Source organism: Poromitra crassiceps (genome assembly GCF_964638095.1).
Source record: "Poromitra crassiceps genome assembly, chromosome: 6".
In the NCBI taxonomy this organism is placed as follows: domain Eukaryota; kingdom Metazoa; phylum Chordata; class Actinopteri; order Beryciformes; family Melamphaidae; genus Poromitra; species Poromitra crassiceps.
Genome location: NC_139627.1, coordinates 36,457,494 through 36,479,867, shown reverse-complemented (window position 1 = coordinate 36,479,867; position 22,374 = coordinate 36,457,494). Strand labels below are relative to the sequence as shown.

The following is a 22,374-nucleotide window of genomic DNA, read 5'->3' as shown; positions in this document are numbered from 1 at the left end:
TCCATACATGGTATTGATCTTTTATTGCCATCCTTTCAAATTATGGCAGAGATTGATTAGAGTTTGTTGCATTCAAAATCATTCTTTGATCATTCATAATAGTTCCTCCTGTTATTAAGGTGGGGAGAGAGAGAGAGAGAGAGAGAGAGAGAGAGAGAGGAGTGACTGTGTGTATGGCATGCTCTTAGATGGTGGGTGAATGTTTGCACCTACTCCTCAAAACCTCAAAACACTTCCAGGCTCTTAAAAAGCTTTTGTTGAATGTGTTTACTCGATGAGATGCTATTTGGTGCAAAAGTGTGTCTGAATGTTATATGAACCCTGCCAAATGTCTCAGGCCCTACAGGCCTCTTTCTCGAATGAACTCTACCGAACTGTCTCTCAACTTCTAAACCTCTTTCCTTTGTTGTACCCTATACTGTATTTAGTGTTGTTCTTTGTAAATAACTTTTATTTTTGTTTTGTTAGAAAGCTCAGTTCTGAGTGATAACTACTGTATGGTGATGACCAATGCTAGACTTTGCCTCAGTCTAGTCCGTCTTCATCTATCCTTACAGTACATCGTCAGACCCTTGCCAAACTATCTCAATGAGTGCATTTATTACAATACACAATACAATTAGTGCAATGCACACTAATAAACAGATTATTATGGGATTTCTAGAGTTACCTGATTATCAAGTGGTCATGTAAACAGCATAAACCATTATCCTTTATCGGATAAAGGCCGTTATCAGTTTATGAGAAATCCCATAAACACACCTAGCTCTCTGCTGAATCATCAGTTTTATTCAGTGCATGGACCAGTCTCACGTCCATTCACGCACTTTGAGGTGAGTTCCCGCTATTTACTAAAGTGCATGTAAACACATAAATCAGATTATTCTCTGCTATCTGTTTATTGTGTGCATGTAAACACACTCATATAGTGTTTCCATCTTTTGGGTATCTCTTGTGTATGAAAGTGGTCAGATACTCTTTCTTTTACCAATGTAGCATGCATTCCTCCCTTTCTCTTTCTGTCATCAGCCACAGTTTAGTATTAGTCTCTAGCATTAGTCTAGTCTCTAGCATTAGTCTACTCCTCCACAGCGTTCCACTGAGCACCCTGGGAATCTTAGCAGGCCTCAGACAGAGAAACGGGAAATCTTGATACTCAAGGTAGGCGTGTGACAGTTTACAGTCAGAGATAAAACTGACCCCAGCTATACGTATACATTGGCCATTCCCTCCAGCTCAGTGCTTGGTCTGTAGACCCCACAGCTAGAGTATATCCATATTGTTGACAAGGATATTGGGAACAGAATCCTGCTTCAATATGTAGGGCAAAAATCAGTCCAGACTCTTGTTGGGAAAACTCAGCGGCATTCCTCCGGACTCTTTGGCATGTCTGGGTTCTGTCGCCGCGGAAACAAGATGGGCCTCCTTCAAAGGCCAGCTCTCATGGGGGGAGAGAGTGGCACGGCCTTGTTAAAATCACCAGGTGACTGAGAAAAGGTCAAAGGGCAACAAAGGTCCTTAGAACTGATGATGGAGTGGATGCGGAGGATGTGGCTTTGGGTCCGGGTCAGAATTATGGATGCGGCACACACTAGAAATGAGTGGCTGTGTTGGAATCGGGTCTGGGACAGGGGCTGGTGGTGCGACAGGGGATGAGCGGGGCTGGGATGAGCTTGAGATGGAAAGGGCTGTTGTAAAGAATGATTGAATAACAGAAGCAGACCTCAGGAGTGCAGCGGAGAGCCCCTGTCTTGAATGATTGAATAACAGAATCAGACCTTAGGAGTGCAGCGGAGAGCCTCTGTCTTGAATGATTGAATAACAGAAGCAGACCTCAGGAGTGCAGCGGAGAGCCCCTGTCTTGAATGATTGAATAACAGAAGCAGACCTGAGGAGTGCAGCGGAGAGCCTCTGTCTTGGGCCAGGCAGCCAAAGAAAACCCCCTAATCTCACTCTGTTACTGCCCATTTAGAGGAGAACGCTTTGGGCTTTCGATAATAGCTGTGAGACTAGGAGGCGGCCTGGACTGCACTGCTGGACTCTCTGTTTGCTCAGAACTGTGCTTGTTGGACCAGACTTCTGTGTCCTGGCCCAAAGGAAGAAGAAGACATTAGCAGCGGCAAGCTGGGAGGACAGCTCCTGATCTGTGGTTTAGTGAAGGTCTGCTCATAGCCAGCACTCCTGACAGGCACCTGCACTGCGTCTACACACTTCAAAGTGCTGTCCCCGTCTAGTCTTCTCTTCCTTACAAGATTCCTGGCTCCACCGACTTCTCACATCATCACTGAGGATTTTTGTCTTATGAGCTTGGCTGGTAGGATTTAGATGAATATCACCATTTACAGCAGTGGTTCTCAAAGTGGGGTCCAGGGCCCCCCAGGGGTCCTTGAGGGGTCCCCAGCAAAAAGGCTAATCATTTATTTTCACTAGAATTCCAACCATAAGTAACACAAAGACAGAATGTTTGGATATTTTGGTCATGGGTTTCATACTGTAATAATAATATTCAGTAATAAAACATCTAAAAGTGTGATGACCCTCTCACAGGAGCCTGGTGTTGGGGTCGTTAGGCTGATTGGGTGCACCTTAAGAAGACCTTCAGACCATTCAGTCTCTCTCCCTCCTCACTGAAGCACCTTTTGTTCTGTTTGTTGAACTCATCAAAAAAAAGTTTGGAAACTTGTGTTTGGATGATCATATCTCTGCTGTTACTGTATCCTCTGAATATGATCTTATCTGTTCATTTCCCTTCACAACACTGTCTCATTTGTAAGGATCCTGCATTTGTGAGATGAGCAGCACAGCTGTTTGTGCGAGGGGCGCCAACACCAAAAGTGTCAAATTGCCCTGCCAATGTCAAACAGTGTCTGCTCCTGTTGGTGTTCACTCTATTGTTTGGAGTTGTTTTGATGGATTGGATGATTGAACTCTATCAGTAACAAGGAACAAACGATTGGCAGTTTTGCGCTGGTCCCGCGTTGCTGTGGGATGGAATTCCATTCCTCAACCAGGATTGGTCGCAGGTCAGCCAGCGTGGTTGTGTTGGTCACTCTAGCATGTACAGCATGCCTGAGCTGATCCCACAAGTGTTCAATTGGGCACCTGACTGGCAGCACCTGGAGCATCCTGTTTGCTTAAATGGGGCCTGGTTGGCAGCACCTAGAGCATCCTGCTGGGTGCTGCTCTCTACCAAAGTGGTAATTTGGTGTCTGTTCCAAACATGCCACGGTTATCCAGTCTGGATCAGGCCCGTGCTATAGGGCAGGTTCAAGCTGGTGTTCCCCAGAAGCAAGTTGCAGCATTTTTGGAGTAAGCTGTGGTACCATCTCCAAACTGCATCCCACAGCAACGCGTGACCAGGCTGGTGACCAGCATGAGAAGGAGGTGCCAGGCTGTTGAGTAGCAGCTTCTTCCACCCGCTACTGAGGCTCCTGGCTGTGTTCAATGAATAAAGTGTAAAATTGCCAATATGTCTTGTTTGTTGTTTGTTTGTTTGTTCCTTGTTACTGATAGAGCTAAATCACCCAAACAACTCAAAATCATCAGGCTTTCAATACTGAGGATACAGTAACAGCAGAGATATGATCATACAAACAAGTTTAGTTTGTGTTATTTCCCCTTAGTTTTAGTTAATTCATTATTGTTTCACACTTTTATGTTGGTGTATGAAGTAACAAATGAGGGGAGTCCTACACTAAAAGTTGAAACAACTTATAAGGGAAAATAACAAGACAACACATTAAACAAACAAACAAACAGATCAAATAACGTGCATCAGTGAGGCGGGAGATACAAGGAGAACTCCACTATTTAACTCAAAAAAAGAAAAGAAAACAGATTTACTGCGTGTTCCGCGGAGCCAACGCTCCTAGGGGAGAGCAGAGCAAGGAACTAACCATTCTACTAACACGGAAATTGATGTAATGGGTATATATACCACTCCCATAACATGTGTGTATCACTTAGGGTGTCGAGTCATAGTCTATTTTTAATTTGTCTTTATTGAATGTTTCAAAACTGCATGTTTAAATAAGAATAGGCTAATTAATATTTCCACTCATTTAATTTGGTTAGTTGTCCAATGTGGTCCAATGACATTGCTCTCTGTCAGAACTTGTTTGGATGTCCTGATGTTGGTCTTGTTAGTTATGCTGGGAAATGCGCACCAGTCTGTGTGTCTGATTAGGGGCAGTTCATTCATTCATACTGTGAGCTGCTGTGCTTTTCTTGATGGCTATTGTTCTATCCTTATTGATATGTAAGCTGCTACCTTGTGTTGATTTGTTAGTTGCTGACTAGCTATTTCAGATGCGCTCATTATCAGGGCTGGATTAACACAGTGTGATGCCCCAAGGTGACCCAGACTTGAAGTGCCCCCCCCCCCCCCACACACACACACACACATACAAAGTGAAATTTACTATGGCAATAAATACCACCGATTTACATGACTGTATTGCTCAAGTAGAGCCTCAACACACACATACCAGACACAAGACACAATGTAGATGATGTGGACTAGCATCATCACACATGAATACAATTGGCCTAATTGAATTTACAAGACTCAGTTTTCCAGTCACACTCAATTTCTGCAATTCCAATATTGTTTAGGGGTCCTATATGCAGAAATATTCAGAATAGGCAAAAATAACACATTTATAATGCATGCATTTTTTGGGAAGAATAACATGGATTAGCATAAAGTGGGCATGTCTGTAAAGGGAGACTGGGGTACCAATCGAACCCATTATTATTCAGATATCTTGAGGTGACAGGTCAAGGGACCCCTTTGAATATGGCCATGTCCGTTTTTCCCTTTCCAAAATTTTGTCTAAGTTTGGAGTGGTATTTACCCCCCTTGCTGACAAGCTAGCATGTCTTGGTTGATATCAATGGATGCTTTAGATCTTCTAGTTTCATATGATATCAGTAGCTTCGCTCTAGCTTTAAAACTGAGCCCGCTACAACCCGGGCAGGGAGGCAGAGGTGACATGGAGGTGAGTGAGAAAAGGTGAATAATGACATCACAACAGTCTAATCTTAATGTTAATATTCCTCTAATCTGGCAGGCCGCCAAATTTCTCCCCCCCCCCCCCCCATGTTGAATCGGTGGTTACAGCCTTGATGTCATTCATGCACAAATGACATCACTGGTATCCACAATTTAACTCAAATCAACTCAACAACTGTCAAATTAAATGAATGTCTGCAAAACTGTTTACAGGATATGTGTGAGATCATGTGTAAAATAAATCAGCATTGTTTTTCTGTCGGCCCAGGTGATCCTGCAAGACAGAGCCAGGAGAGTGGGAGGGTCATGATCACTCGTCACAAAAGCTCAAATCTTATCAGAGGGGGTCCGTGGTATCATTTGTGTCCGTTTAGGGGTCCTTGATGTGAAAAAGTTTGAGAACCAGTGACTGATTTACAGTACACTACAATACTTGTATCTTGGGATATCAATACAAAATACTGGAAAGAAGCAACTAAAAAGAACTATCCAATAAATGTATTGACCTTAGTTTTTATCCAACTAATTTCTTACATTTGATTGGGTAAGAAGTGTTTTTAGTCTACATAATTCAAATGCAGTTTGTTTGGGGCATTTCATGTATTCGGCTGTCAGTAGTAGTTGAGGACATGAATGGTCTATTAATAGCAGTAGGAGTGTGGTTCTAGTACATGGCACGGTTCTAGTGTGTTTGAGTGGAGTGTGGTTCTAGTACATGGCACGGTTCTAGTGTGTTTGAGTGGAGTGTGGTTCTAGTACATGGCACGCCAGTGACTTAGCTGTGAGGTGACAGAAATACTTCACATCCTTGTAAAATAAGTCTTGAGTGGCAGGCAATGATGCATGTTCATACAAGTGTTCTCATTCTCTTGTCACACATACAGATCATGTTGATTATTCAGATATAAGAATTCAATATTGATATCAATAGTGATCAATAGTGACATTTACATTACTGACATATCAGGACAGTTTGTGATAGATTAGGTTTCCTGTGGTTGGACATGTGAGATCAGGTGTGTACACTACAGAGTTGAACTAGTGTGTGAATGTTAAGGAGAGATGTGCTTATAAAAGTATATATTATGTGTGTATTTAAGAACGATCTGGGTCTGATGGTTAAATTCTTCACATCAGTGATATTTCAGTATCTTTAACCAGGTGCCCCAAAAGCATCACAGCACAGATAATATCTTTGTCCGTTGGCCTGAAATGCACCAAAGATGCAATATTTTTAAAGTTCAGATTAAAATGGAAGTGGTATCTGCTTGCAATGAAAGTAGTTTGTCAGCAGACAGGAGCATCTTCAGACCATACTGTATGGACAGAGCTGGAAATTTAAAAGTATTAACCATTGACATACAGTATGTCAGTGGTATCAACTTGTTGATTTTTAATGTGGCTCCCTCTTGTGGCCAAAAAGTAGTCTGTGCAGGATTTTGATCCGGCCAAGCCTGAGTCATACATTCTCATCAGCTTGGACAATGTGTTATTCATGCCAGAATCTGACATTCTTAATTAGGGGGTGGGGGGTCACACGTTATGGCTCTATCCATGACAATGATATATATTTACATTTTGTCATTTAGCTTTTGTGAAAAAACATAGGCAGTTGGTTTTTATTATTATTATTATTTGTATTGGTCAATTACTAGAAATTTCAGGCCACCCCATTTGAATTCCATGCATGTGTTGTCAAATATGTCAAATTAACTGCACCAAGCTATATATAAGAAAATTTAGTGCATTGTTGCTGAGACAGCACATTTGGATCAGCTTGTAGTCATGCTATTGGTATAGGATTTAGAATAAAGTATTGCAGAGCACCATTGAAAGCCCCCCAAAAGCATCACAGGTCTGATGAAGTGTCCTCACATCTCAATAGTGATGGGTGTGTGTCTGTCTGTGTGTGTGTGTGGGGGGGGGGGGGGGGGGCTTATATCAATGCTCTAGTTAACATGGTAAAAAGAGGCCAAGCTGCATTGCATGTAAGACTCATTTCAAATCACCTTCCCAGAAACAAAATATTGTCTAATCGTTTCTGAGGAGAGTTGAGTTGGTTGCATTTTTCTTTTTGAAAATCAGATTCTGAATGTTGTTTTGTAGTGAAGTCAGAATGCTCTCAGAATAAATATAAATTATAAAACAAAGGCAACACTACTACCGAGCCCAGGCACGTGCACACATAGACATGAAAGGGGGCTTGAGCCCCTGCCTTTTTTTCAGTCTGTAAAAAGTGCCCTTTTTTTTTTTTTTCTTCTTCTTCTTTTTTTTATTATAATAAATTTTTCATTTTCATTCCAACAACACATGAACAAAACAAACAGCTCAGACACATGAAAAAATAAAATAAAAAGTGCCCTTTCCTGACCATGAATGCATTTCTAATGGTGCTTTGTATGGAAAATGCCCTTTCCATGCCGTCACTGAAGGCAGCATTCAAAGAGAAATGCCTTTTCCGAGCTCTCTTGGCCTTGAATGCACCATTTGTAATAGGCCTCTGCATGGAGCAGTGTTTTTCTAAACCGCCCCTGAAGGCACCAACCCAAAAATGAATGAATAAATAAATACATAAATAAATAAACCACCCAATAAATAAATAACCAAAATATAGGGAACAAATGCAGAATTGTTGCTCTTGAAAATATTTTTTACTTTACACTATTGGAAAGGGATGTTGTGTTGTTGAATCAGCAAAAAATAAAAAAATTCTAATACAATTTATCTAAATCTTCTGTCTTGCTTTTTAGAATTATGGTTAAAATGCATGGTATATTACAAGCCTCACTCAGTATCGTTCAGTTATGGAGTTATTTTTCCGTGACAAGTCTCATCCTAAAATGAGATATTCCTCTAAATCTGGTTAAAATCGGAATATTTCAAATGAGTTATACCCCTAAATTGGCCTTCAAATTGCCTCAAATTTCCGCCGCCGCCCTCTGGACGGCGGCTGTAGTGCCCTTTTATGAATTTGAGCCCCTGCCCCTCTAATGTTCTGTGCACGTCCCGGTGCCTGAGAGTACCTTCTATGCTCAGGCAATTTCCAAATGATATTATTTATGTAATGCCAATACTTCAGGAAAAAACATGGTTTATTTCCAGTGTGTGACAATATGTGGGATTCTCAGAATAATTGCTTATTCAAAGTTCACATTGGCAGAAACACTCTTTCGATTGTAAGTGGGATATATGCCACCACATTTCCTGCATCACTGCTTTTCTCATTCTAATCTCTTTGGAATTTGCAAAGCTGAGCAGAGTTGAGAAGCAAAACAGGAGCCAAACTTTCTGAGTTTTGTTTGGCAAAATTAGATGCTGTAGGTAAAAATCGTATTTCTTTTATCACACTAACCACAGTGATACCGTACTCTGTAAACTGGAACATGGTGCCAGAAGGGCCTGTGGTATGCAGATCCAATATTTCTCCAGCAGATGGAGACAGACCATGGTCAATGTTTGCTTTGGGTTAACGGCCTCCTGCCAGTGTCCCTGGGCAGTTGTGTTTGTACTCGACGACACTTCAAGAAATGGCTGACTGTTCATACGCTGAATTTGCACCTACTTCCAGGCTCTAAATCCCGTTACAGTTCTAGAATGATTAATTGCCATCTCTGCCCCCCTTGCAGGCCATGGTCATGCCTCTCCTCCCTGCCCGCCTCCTCCTGACGCTGCTGCAGCTTGGAGTGCTAACTCATGTTCACGGCGGGGCGTACTACCCACACAAGCAGAACGCTCAGCATCACCAGCCTATGCAGCACCACCAACACATGGGCATGGGCAAAGAGGGCTTCCCGCAGCAACAGTACCTGGGAAAAGAAGTGCCCTACATGCAGTACCCCCACTACAGGAAGGAGCTGCCCCAGATGCCCATGCACAAGGGCATGGGCATCTCCATGGGCAAGGAGAACGCTCGTAAAGGCGGCGGATATAACGGCAGACAGGACAAAGGTGAGAAAATCTACGTGCGTTCACCAATAATCATTGGATGGATTAAATCAACTCAACCTTCAGTCTCACAGCCAAACATTTACAAGCCACAGCCATCGATTTACAATAAATCAATCATGTGATGTAGATTAAAGTTTGTTTGATTGGCCTGTACCTCATAATTTAGTGCATCTTCCATCTAAGTATATCTTGCTTTTAGGGAGACCCAGTAAAAACAGGATAATTAGCCAGGGGAAAATGAAATAGAAGAGACATGGATCCATAAGGAAAAAATCTGTTAAAGAGGTCACCGAATAGCTTTTAGTTTTTAAACAAATGTGACATGACCTGTAAAAAGATAAAAGACACAAATGAAGACATGGAGGTGCTGTAGAGGCAGGAATACAGTTCAATGGTGATTTAATCAGCAGTCTCTACAAGACTAACCTTGCAAGGCAACTGGATTCGTGCGAGATCTTGAGATCAAATCATTCTGAAAACAATCCCGCCCCCATCTGGCAGCATCAGGTTACTACAAGACAGGCAGGAGGTCAAAACCAGAAAAGGCAATACTCAGGAAAAGGACAACAGGAGAGAAACAAGGTCAAGAACTGTTAGGATAAAACTGGGACAAAGATTAACGGGTGGGCAGATTAGAGAAACTACTAGATTAGAACAATCTGACAAAGGCAAAGTGCAAAACCACAGTCTTATATAGGGAGTGGTTGATTAGGGAATGAATAGCACTTGGTCACAGGCACGAGTTCTGGCAGAGGTACTAGCTGAGGTCATGACAGCCCTATTTGTTACATTGTATACTTTGTATGGATTATTATTAATATTGATTTTCCGAGTTAGAGACTCATAAGCCTATCTAGGGTTTCCTGTCTCTACCCATACACTATTTTTGTTGTTTTCATTTTGTCCGTTTCTGGTTTTAAAAATAATAAAAATAAATACGAAATTTGTGGGTTCTAGAATTTTTACAGAGGTAAAAAGAAGAAAAGAAAAAAGAAGGAATCAGATTCTATCTTGACATGGAACAAAAATAACATGGTTATTGTGAAACCTATCGTTCCCATGATCGTTCCTCATCATAACAAAATTAACAAGAATCACTCTGAAAAATCTCTTCAGAAATGGTTCTTGACAGAACCTGCTTTGGTTTTGAGACATTTGGATCTCACATCAAAGGGACAACTGCAACAAAACGTTCTTTCTCTACATCCCTGTAACAATGCATTATGTAATAACACCACCGCATTATGTAATAACACCACCTTATGTAATAACTTGACAAAATGTAATACATTTTAGCCCTCACATTTTCTCCCCAATTGTACTTGGACAAATTCCCCCTGCTGTCCCGGCCATTGCTCCACCCCCTCTGCTGATCTGGGGAGAGCCGCAGACTTGCACATGCTTCCTCCGATACATGTGCAGTCACCAGCTGCTTCTTTTCGCCTGACAGCGAGGAATTTCACTCGCAGGATGTAGGGCGTGGGAGGATCATGCTAGTCCCCCCAGTACCCTTCCCATCAAACAGATGCCCCGACCAACCAGACGAGGCACTAGTGCAGCGACCAGGAGTCATACCCAACCGGCTTCCCACCCGCAGACACAGCCAATTGTGTCTGTAGGAATATCTGACCAAGCCGGAAGTAGGCTACTGGTACCGGGAATTGAACCCGGGTCTCCGCCCCGTGGTGGTAGGCGAGTGCTTTGAGCATTACCCAGATGCCCCAAAATGTAATACATTTTCACTTACTTTTGTAATAAACAGCCTGAACGCAATATGTAATACATTTTCAGGCATCATTTTTGTAATAAATGATTACATATTGCAGTGGTTGTTACAAAATATGGGAGTTTTTTTTATGAACTTTTTTTGATGAAGATGTATATTGAAAATTATAATAATATGGTGCATTATGAAATACAGTACCGTACCCACCAAAATGGATGTCTTCATCTTAGTTAAAATTGTGGGCGGCGGGGTCTGTCACGATTGAGATGTCATCAGTGATGTCACTTGAGCAACTGTGATGTAGTCTGTCTGTCATGATTTTGGGAGCCCGCGGAGCGGGCGATTTCCATAACTCCAGCCATGGTGCATCATCTCCAGAGTCTCCATCCTAGGGTTAGGGTTTGTTTTATGAATTCTAGCATGAATCATACTGACTCAAAAATTTTTTTTTTAAAGATAGGGCTACTATTAGTTCAGTAGATTAGTAGTATCTCTCATTGTTCAACTCAGAACTACATTAAAGTGTTACTGTATTCCTTAGCTTAATAGAAACTGTACTTGAGGGTTCACAGAGCCATACAAAGTGCACGACACTGAGTGTTATACTGAAACAAACATCTAAGTACATATTGCATTCTGTATTACAAAATGCGGCAGATTATTACAAAATGCGGGTGTTATTACATAATGAAGTGAAAATATATTAGGATTGTTGTGTTATTACATAATGCGTTGTTACAATCCCACGTTGTTGTTTTAAATACGGGATGTAGGGTTTCATGGTATAGTTTCTTCAAGATGGTGGTTGGCATAGTGCTGTGGTTTGTCAATAGACTACTTGCACAACTACACTACTTCCTGAAATGAGTAGGGCATCTTGGTTTCCTGTCCTACACTATTGGATGAACTGATTAATGTCAGGTATGCCTGACTGCTGCAGTCACAACAACAGTGATCAGGCACACCTGACATTAATCAGTTCATCCAATAGTGTAGGACAGGAAACCAAGATGCCCTACTCATTTCAGGAAGTAGTGGAGTTGTGCAAGTAGTCTATTGACGTGTGCCACATCCTCTCTAAACATTTTCCCATAGACTGTTTGCTGACCAGCTTGTCGTATAGAGAGTGGTCTTTAACCTCAAAGAGTTCCACTTTGACTCATCAGAGCCTACTAATTGATTGATGCACCTACACTGTATGTATGAACCTTTACTCTTTATGAAATAGTGATGAGGTGAATCCAGCTAAAAGCCATTATCCCATATTGATTTTCCTTATTAAATCTATACTTATCACAAAGCAGGAGGTGTAGAATAGATAAAGAGAAGCAGATAAGATAAGTTAGAAAATGTTTTTTTTCACAGATTTTTTTTATCTGTGAGAGTTGGAGAATAGCACATGCTTCCTCCGATACATGTGCAGACGCTTCTTTTCACCTGACAGCGAGGAGTTTCACCGGCAGGACGTAGCACGTGGGAGGATCACGCTATTCCCCCAGTTCCTCTTCCCCCTGAACAGGTGCCTGACCAGCCAGAGGAGGCACTACTGCAGCTACCAGGACAAATACTCCACCAGCTTCCTACCCGCAGACATGGCCAAATGTGTCTGTAGGAACATTTGACCAAGCCGGAAGTACCGCTACCGGGAATTGAACCCGGGTCTCTGCGGTGGTAAGCGAGTGCTTTTACCTCTACCCACATCCCAGAGAAGGATGTTTAAGCTTTGTGACAACTGAGATGTGGATTTTCCAAACTAGATTAGCCTTCAAATCTAGTTTGGTGGGGCTGCAGCCCGGTATTGTGTTGTGTGTAATGTCGTGTTCTGGGCTTTTATTTTGAAAGTCGGCATCGGTATCAGTCAGCCGCGGTATCAGGCATCGATACCAGTATCAATCCCAGTGTTGGTATCGGTATCGGTATCTATATCCGCGTGAAATGCTGCACTGCGGTTCCCAGCAGCGCACTCTCCAAGTTTGAAGTCAATCGGACGAATGGTCCATGAGATAAACCACTTTTTGTGTTGCAAGTAGTTGGCACTATACCGAATTGCACAAAATTCGGCACTGGACTCCATCAGGTCCCCCTACGCGCACTCCTCAAGTTTGAAGTCGAACGGTCGAACGGTTCCGCTTTTTTGTGTGGGGGGGGCATTTCTGCCTTTATTGTATAGGACAGTAGGTTGACAGGAAAGGTGGGGAGAGAGAGGGGATGACATGTGGCAAAGGACCACGGGTCGGATTCGAACCCGTGTCAGTCACGCAAAGGACTAAGCCTTAGTGGTACGCGCTGTACCAGGTGAGCCACCGGGACGCCCCAGATAAAGCACTTTTTGTGTTGCCAGTAGGTGGCGCTATGTCGAATAGCACGGAATTTGGCACTACACTCTGCCGGGTTCCCAGCAGCGCACTCCCCGTGTTTGAAGTCGATCCGACAAATGGTTCTTGAGATAAACCACTTTTTGTGTTGCCAGTAGGTGGCGCTATGCCGAATTGCATGGAATTTGGCACTGTACTGGGTGTCGGTGTGTATGGGGGGGGTGGCCTGGTATCGGTCACCTGGCCAACGTCAGGCCGCAGGGCCGCAAATCGTGACTCACAGACAGACACCGCCCACCCGTCTACCTAGGCAATTTTATTAATAGGAAGGGGCTACAACTCAATATCAGGAAGTCGTCCCTTATTACATCAATTCAGTGTATATAGTGCATGCTGATGTATACATAATTATGAGAGGGTATGAATATGAAAGGTACAAAGGTTGATGTCTGAGGAACGGCTTTGCCCGAAACGTCACACATTTTTTGTGGTCTCCGATTAAACATTTGGGAGCAGCTGCCAGTGTGCGGACTCTATTTTTTATTACTAGGGTATGAATATGAACAATTCCAATAATAATAATAAAAGCAAATCCATATCATCACTACTTGTGCCAGGGAAGCCAGTAACTAAATGTCAGATTTACAAATTTGTTAATCTACAAACTTATGATCCAGTCATCTTAAACTCAATTAATTCTGCCTCTTTTTAAACGTTAAAAGTTTAGGCTACTATATGGTGTATTATCACATGTATCTTAATATTAAATGTTTGCAACAAAAATATATTTTCATGCATTTCTGGTTGAAAATGTATCCCATTCCTCACAGGTCAGACTATCCCTAGAGGTGCTGAGGGAATTCCCCAGGGCGAGACAGGCGTGGCTGGGCCGGCTGGACCAGAGGGACCTGCAGGACCTCCAGGACCTCCAGGGAATGGACAGCCAGGACCAGTGGGACGACCAGGCCCTCCAGGTCCATCAGGATTGCCTGGTGTGTGCAAACCAGGTTTGTCAGGATTGCCCGGCAAGCCAGGAACAAACGGTGAGCCAGGACTACAGGGAGAAATGGGCCCTAGTGGTGGAGAGGGGCCGATTGGACAGCCGGGGCCTCAGGGTCCTCCAGGACCACCTGGGCTGCCAGGAATAGGTAAACCAGGCGTACAGGGACTACCAGGCCAGCCAGGGCCCAGAGCAGAGCCAGGGCACAAAGGCCTTCCAGGGCTACCAGGGTTACCAGGACCCAAAGGAGACAAAGGAATGGGACAACCAGGACAGCCTGGTCATAAAGGGCTCCCAGGACCCCCAGGACCTCCTGGCCCAGGAGGGTTGCCTGGCATTGCAAAACCAGGGCTGAATGGGATGCCAGGGCCACACGGACCACCAGGGATGCCTGGTCCCCCTGGAGAGCAAGGACGAGCTGGGGCACCTGGTGAAGGGGGAGAGCCTGGCCCACCAGGTCTACCTGGTCATGGAAAACCAGGTCAAAATGGCTTGCCAGGACAGCCAGGCATGGCAGGTGGCAAAGGTCATCCAGGGCCCCCAGGTTTGCCAGGGAAGCCAGGACTGCCTGGATTTGGTAAACCAGGATTCCCAGGACCAAAGGGTGATAAGGGTATGGGTGGTCCACCTGGAGCCCCTGGACCAAAGGGAGATAAGGGCCACGGAGGACTGCCTGGTATGCTTGGACCCCCTGGCCCAAATGGCCCACCAGGTCCCCTAGGCCCTATGGGGCCTCCTGGTGGTGTTGGTGCTCCTGGTCCAAAAGGAGAGTGTGGAGAGGGAGGGCCAAAGGGGCTTGATGGAGCCCAGGGTGAGCCTGGTCCTCCTGGGCTTCCTGGTACGGATGGTCTGCCTGGACAGGGTGGAGAGCCAGGGCCAAGAGGTCCACCAGGACCTGGTGGTGCTAAAGGAGAGGGTGGGCACAAAGGTCTACCAGGCTTCCCTGGTCCTCCAGGTCTTCCCGGGCCAAAGGGAGAAGGTGCATTACCTGGTGAAGTGGGGCCTCAAGGTCCAAAAGGAATTCCAGGTCTTGATGGTGCAGCAGGACCATTTGGGCCTCCTGGTCCTCTTGGGCCAAAAGGAGACAGTGGCTCACCTGGTTTTCCAGGCATTGCAGGTGAGGGGAGTCCAGGTCTCACTGGCCCCATAGGGCCCCCAGGGAAGGAAGGCTCAGCAGGACCACCTGGACGACCAGGTCAGCCGGGTCCCCCTGGACCTCCTGGCCCAACTGGAGCACCCGCACTGCCCCCCGATATGGCTGGAGTCCTCTCTCAGATGGGCCCTGGATTAGATGGTGTTAAGGCTGGTGATTATGACAAGAAGGGCAAGTACGGTGGCAATGGGGCAGAGGTAATGGGTGTCAGTGGGTTGGAAATGCCAGCATTCACAGCTATAGTGACAACTCCATTTCCACCTGTGGGCACTCCAGTGGTCTTTGATAAGCTCCTGTACAATGGTCGCCAAAACTACAACCCCCAGACCGGTGTGTTCACTTGTGACATGCCCGGCATTTATTACTTTGCCTACCACATTCACTGCAAGGGGGCCAATGTGTGGGTGTCTTTGATGAGGAACAATGAGCCAGTAATGTACACATATGACGAATACAAGAAGAGTTTCCTAGATCAAGCATCGGGGAGCGCAGTATTACCTCTACAGCCCGGGGATACTGTGTATATCCAGCTGCCATCAGATCAGGCCACAGGACTTTATGCTGGCGAGTATGTCCACTCCTCCTTCTCTGGGTATTTGTTGTATCCAATGTAAAAATGCAAACTGCAGGGAGAGAGGTTTTAGTGGGTGCATATTGATTTGTAATGTAAAGCGTGATTATAAAATACCTTCAATTGACATGTATTTTTCAATCTGTGGGTCTGCTCAGCAGAGATGGGAGGACAAGATGGATTCTCCCCGAGAAAGTCTGAAGTATGAGTGTGTCTTATATGCAGCTGCTTTTATAGCCATGTATTTGGGAATACAAGGATTTCTGTATTTACAGCTCTGAAGATATAAAAGAATGTATAAAACTTGACATTCAAAGAAGACCATATATGGATTGTCATTTGGAAGAAAATGACTCAAAATAGTTCAATTTGTAATTAGGTGTAATTAGGTACAAATAAAATCAGAAAGTCTATGCAAGGGAAGATAAAACGTGTGCTGTAATTCTAATAACACTTTTGTCACAGTGTCATGTTTTCTCCCTGCCCCTATAAAGTATTATGTTCTAGCAAAACTGGCAGCTGCCCCAGGTGGCAAAGAATGTGAAATAGCAAACATATAGATATATTTCATTTTGTTAGGACATTTATATTTTTAGTAAGCAATGCATACCTGAATACATTGTTTGTTCAACCCTCTTTATTGATAATTGCAAACAGGTAAAAGTACCTTGAGAATTACAACATGGACAACTGAAAAAAGGGTTTGCATTGAAGTACAAGAGCATTTCTGGTTGTCTAGCTTGCACATGATTGAGTTTGGGAGGAGGCTGAGATGATCTTTCTTGGTCAAGTAGATATTGTTGGTATTTATTTTCAGTGGATCAATGCCGGCTCCCCAAATAAGCTGCCAGCTTTGTGTTAACCCATTGATACCTGATGCAGCATTTGTGTGTGTATCCCTTTAAGACCACGGACCGCGTTAACGCGGTTCACGGTCTTAAAGGGATACACACACAAATGAGGGATATACACGCAAATGCTGCATCAGGTATCAATGGGTTAAAACTGCCATTATATATGCATGAACTCAAAGTGCACCATGTCTAAACTTTTATTGTAAGAAATATAATACAATTTTAAAAGTTTGATGCCATGAGAATGATGAGGTTGTATGCAAGGATTGTAGTCTTTCTTCTGAAGAAGTGTGGCTTTGTTTTAGAGAAGGTGATAATCTTTCAAAATCCAGTAAGAGAACAGCCTAAATGACTTTTCAATTACATTGAAAGCAAGTATTTGAAGGCACTATGTATACCAGAGGTGGTTAATCAACTCAAAAGGGTTTGCATAATATGAAAGTTATATGTGCTTCCAAATGGGCAATATTGCTTTAGGAATCAGATTATCGAAACAAAATACTTGCATGGGAAATTCCCTGAGCAGTTGTTCTGCTTGACAATTGCTCCTATGAGTGAGATTCAAAGACTAAGAATGTAACATCTAAACCAGAGGTTTTCAAAGTGGGAGGCAGGCCTCCTCAGGGGGCTCCAAACTGTTTCAGGGGAGGCTCAGTGAATGGAAGTTAATTTTTTTTTACATTGGCTATTACATTCGTTGTCAAAAGGATAACACTTAGAATAGCGTAAATGTGTGTGATTTGGTTAAAGGGAGAGTTCAGAGATACAGTAGTTTTGGGAAATGTTACTGTTTTTCCCACTTTCCCAGAGTCGAAAACAAATAAATGCCTTCAAACAGACCTTATTTTTTTATGCATTTGGTGTCACCTGAAGTATGTCAAACAGCAATATCAGGCTATCTTGGCTAAATTGTTGAGTTTCTATTGGATCAAATAACATAATCACGATCCTTTCGTCACTCAAATTGCTCGGAACTAAACGAAGAGGGAGGGGGGGGCACCATTTTCCAAGCTTTGTCTGAGGGGAGGCCCACAGTCTCAGACTTTGAAAACCCCTGATCTAAACTATGTTGTAATGGTTGCATTGCATACTGGCACCAGCTCTGATGCAAGGGATTATGTCAGAGGCAATGGACAAATGTGTACTTTGATGGGTTTAGTGACGCTCCAACAAACACCACTTTGCCCATAAATATGAAAACCATTGCTGTCATAAAAAGAAATCCTTGCTGTTTTTGTCACCAGCTGAATAAAGCAGTAGTGTTACTGTATGACTGCCACATGCTGATGTTAGTACAATATATTACACATTTTACAGTCAGCCACCAATAGTTTCATTTAAAAACACTATGCTGTATTTTGATTTTGGAAATAAATTGTCACTTAATGTTTACTGGTGATCATCTAAAAATGGACCCTGTTATTGTTTTTGTTTTACTGTAAGCAGATGTCTGGAGTTATCCAATGACATCAATCATAATTAATTTTTTCAGGTAATCATTTTGTATAATACAAATTGTGAATTGTTTTGGAATTAAACTCTTCATTTAGCTTGGTGGTTATAGTCCCACTGGTTTGACTTGTTCAGAGCTGAGATAATAAGTTGAGAGTTTCTTGATTTAGCATGGCTTGCTGCCAAGTTTGCACTTTTGGGCTGACTGGTTCTAGTGTGTCTGAAAAGCTAAATAAAGCAGACCTCTAGTGTCACAAATATGAAATACCTACTAATCTCAAGACAACTAAAGAGAATAAAAACTACATTTTTCACAGTATGAAGCCACAATAATATTATAGGAAATAATATGTTATTGGAATGTCACAATTCACAACAATATTTGTGTCGATTATTTATTATTTTGACTGATGATCACCTACATCTTGTAAGTGAAGGGGACTTGAGTATGAAAACTTTTACAGGAAAATAAATATATTTTCCCATTTTAACCATGGTGCTAAAATGTTCAGTGTAACCAAAGAACCTAGGTCTTTACGTTTTACATTTGTTATTATTGTCACATGTGTTGTTTTTATAAATAAAAATGATTTAATAAAAAAACGTGTTGCTGACCTCTTTTCTCATTTATACAAACAAATCAATTCTGCCAATGATGCAGACGAATGGCAGGTTACATTCACTGCAGGGTACAATTTGGGGGCTGTACCACCAGAAAGTGCATGTGAATAGGTTTAATAAAAGCATCCTGCAGCTGGTAGTAGCTTACTGCAGTATTCTAATATTGTAATGCACAGTAATGGTTATGGTAATGATATTGTAGCAATTATCATGCATACCTATCTGAATAATAAGCCATCTCACAAGCAAATGTGAAACCTTGGCCTACATGTATAGTATAGGCCTATGTGCCAAATTCCATATTTTGTCAATATTTGATCAACCAAAATCAAAATTCCTTCTTAACCTTTGTATGTCTTTATTTAAAATACCTTTACACATGTCCAGCCACATTTAAAATATTAGCTTCATGATGACATGGACTAATTGTGCTATCTTTTTTAGTTGGTGGTTTACCTCGCTCCAAGTTTGATGTTGACAGGTCATCCCAGGGCGAAATCTGTCACATGATAAATGCCTGGAAAGCCATCATGATGGTCACTTATCAAGTTCCAGGACTAGGCCTACAGCATAGGACAGCTCTGGCTTTTTAATACTGTATAATGGACCGCAAGACCAATCTGGGTCTTGTCATGCAAGAAGTTGTAGTTCTAGTCTAACCCAATGGTTCTCGAACGTTTTCTTGTCAAGAACCCCTAAAATTACACAAATTAGACCACAAACCCCCATTTGACTCCCCTCATTTGTTACTTTCTGGTTGTAACTTATGAGGGGAACCATACACCAACCAACGTAAAAGTCAGAACAATAATTTATTAACTACTAACATTAACCTTTTTGATGGGGCCCCCCCTCAGACCCTAATAAACACTAATAAAACAGGGCAAAGTAAACAGGAGCTAAATCACATAATACATTTGAGTGCCTGGGATGACCAGGGGTCCTAAAGTTTGTTTCACTTGGAGAAAACGCATTAGAGCCAAACATTAAAATATAGCAAAGTGCATTCACTCTTCACTAGAACACAAACTCAATCTGAAGATAAAGATACAAAATATTATCTGAAGACGTGTCTTTTTAAACTATGCTCCCAGTCCAATACATTTTTTTAAAGATAGGTTTAAAGCACATATTATAGCAGCAGGGGAGGCTGAGGAAGGTGCAGTGTACATCCACAACTTGTGGACTTGTGTGCTTCATATACATTTGAGAGCAAATAAAACAAAACAAACAAAAGGATTCCCTTCAATTGTAGGCTTATATATTTTTTAAGAAACTGTATTCAAAATACTACAAATTTAACTGTAATGGAATACAGTTACTCACAACTGTATTTTAAATAGGCCTACTGTATTCTGAATACATGTATTCCGTTACTTCCCAACCCTGCTAATGGGCACCAGGCTTCTCCTTTTTTGTGGTTACTCTGTTCTTGTTTTTTTTGTCAATCTTTATTGAAAAACGTTCAAATATACAGATAACAGACATGTGCTCAGCATAAAGACGTACAAAGACAGAAGTATGACAGATAATACAAATTAAAGTAGAAAAGCATGTATCTATAAGCAAGAACTAATACAAACAACGAAAACAAGTAGCCTAATACAAAAATATACTATTCCTCTTTAAATAGTTCACATAGTTTGGCAGTTTTATTACTTGTATTATTATCTATAAATTTGAGGGTCAGTGTAATCATTATAAACTCACATAAAAATCTCGTGAAGTTGGGGGAAGAATTCTCTCTGGATTTATCATGAAATGTAGGCATACCATGCAAGATCCAGGGGTTAATGAAGTCAATTACATGTTCCTTATGTTCAAAGCATGTTGACATGTTTACATTCAATCTGAACGTTATAGATAGTTTTGCACATTATATAATCTTCCATTCGAGACCTTGGAGAGGGAGAGCATGTGACGCGAGGTGATGAGGACAGGTCAGGTGCTGATGCTGCGGTGGGAGGTGTTTAGCCTGAAGGCGAAGCTGTGCGCATGCGCGAAGCTGTTCCGGACAACATCGTTCATCCCTTTTGTGTGTGCAGCTGGTGCAGCTTTAAAATACCGGGGCCAGATTCACGTAAATACAAAAAAAAACGGTAAGCAATGCATTGTCATTAGTTAAACAATCCTGTTATATTCCAATGCCGCGGATAAATAGGGTGCTGAACATCAGACCAACATAGCCAATAGCTGCTTGTACAGTAGGTTAGCTAGCGACAGCAGCTAAGACGTTAGCCTGCTGCCAAGCCCTGGTGCATTTACATTCGGTTTTAATTGGGCTCGTCTGGCTTTTTATATAGCCTATCATATTTCAGTTTCAGTCTCAATAATTTACTCTGCGCCCATTTGACTGCACCTTTCATCATCTCATGATTGCATATCCATATGAGTCTGAAATAAATATGTCAACTGGTCTGTCATGTTTAGTTTCTGGAATTATATGTTACTAGTAGGTTGCACTCAACATGACGTCTCGCGGAGGCCCCAGAGCTGCTGGCACAGATGGAAGTGACTTCAAACAGAGAGAGAAGGTGGCCTCACATTACCAGATGCATTACCAGATGAGGCAAGTAGCCAACTGTTTCTCATCTATATGAGCTCTCTCATCATGATCAAATATCAGATATCTGCCAATATCGACAAGGACCTGCACACATCGCCATTTCTAAACATGCAGTTCATGTGTGGAAATGGCTTAACTGTCCAATGTCTCCTTGATTGCAGTGCTTCTCTGAAGTCGGAGGTTCGGAAGTTAAACTTTGTCCACCTTGTGATCTGGCTGCTGGTGGCTGCCCAGGTGACCGTCAGCCACTTAAACTTGGTGTCACATGACACAGTATCGGCGCCATACCAATGGGAGTACCCCTACCTACTCAGCATGCTGCCCCTGTTCTCCAGCAGTGTGTCACTTCCAAAGAACAACATCAGCTACCTGGTCATATCCATGATCAGCTCAGGGCTTTTCTCTGTGGCACCCCTCATCTATGGCAGTATGGAGATGTTCCCTGTGGCCCAGCTGCTGTACCGCCACGGCAAGGCCTACCGCTTCATTTTTGGCTTCTCTGCCGTGACTGTTATGTACCTAGTGATGGTGGTAGCTGTCCAGGTGCACGCTTGGCAGATATACTACAGCAAAAAGCTGTTGGACTCATGGTTCAATGCCACTCAGGAAAAGAAGAAGAAATAGGCCTAATGGAATGAGGAATGTTGTGACTGGGCAAGACTGTTTTTAAGTTAATTTATACTGTATATTGGTTATAACATGTTTTTATGTGTTATTTATTCAGTCATCATTTGTTATGCAACATCATACTGTAGCAAGCCAGAGTTATCATATAAGCAGATGTAAAATAGAGCAAGGAGATTTACATTTCTAGCATGGATAAGTTTTGTTGCCCCATCATTGATTTAAGCTATGACTAATTATTAAAGAATTTGAAATCAAACTGTGTCAATCTGATGCTGACTGTCCAGTTCACTCAGTGAGGCGAGTGGGCGGCACAGTAAAGCAATATCCACACAAACATGACCTGCAATCATTCAGCACAAAGAGAGCTGGAGTCAGAGCAGATCCACCCTCTTCATCACTGACTCCAGTCTGTTGTATTTCTCTTGGCAGGGCAGTATTGCCATCATCACTCTAAAAAAAAAGTTCCAATGATTTCAACAGAACAGATGGAGTGAAGCAAGTTCAACAACACTAAAGGCGTGAGCTAT

The 22,374-nt window shown here is 42.5% G+C and overlaps 2 protein-coding genes across 2 annotated transcripts; both read left to right on the top strand.

Annotated features, from left to right (window-relative positions):
- Window positions 1–8,649: 8,649 nt before the first annotated feature.
- On the top strand, window positions 8,650–15,770 carry col8a1a (collagen, type VIII, alpha 1a; the record flags this gene model as incomplete). The annotated part of the gene is made up of 2 exons (XM_083638362.1): window positions 8,650–8,962; window positions 13,834–15,770. 2 exons carry the CDS (start codon window positions 8,650–8,652, stop codon window positions 15,768–15,770), a joined length of 2,250 nt encoding a protein of 749 aa, XP_083494488.1.
- A 4,891-nt stretch (window positions 15,771–20,661) lies between these two features.
- jagn1a (jagunal homolog 1a) lies at window positions 20,662–22,028 on the top strand. Its single transcript, XM_083639059.1, has 3 exons — window positions 20,662–20,753; window positions 21,111–21,223; window positions 21,382–22,028. Exons 2-3 carry the CDS (start codon window positions 21,123–21,125, stop codon window positions 21,842–21,844), a joined length of 564 nt encoding a protein of 187 aa, XP_083495185.1. The 5' UTR covers window positions 20,662–20,753; window positions 21,111–21,122; the 3' UTR covers window positions 21,845–22,028.
- Window positions 22,029–22,374: the final 346 nt, after the last annotated feature.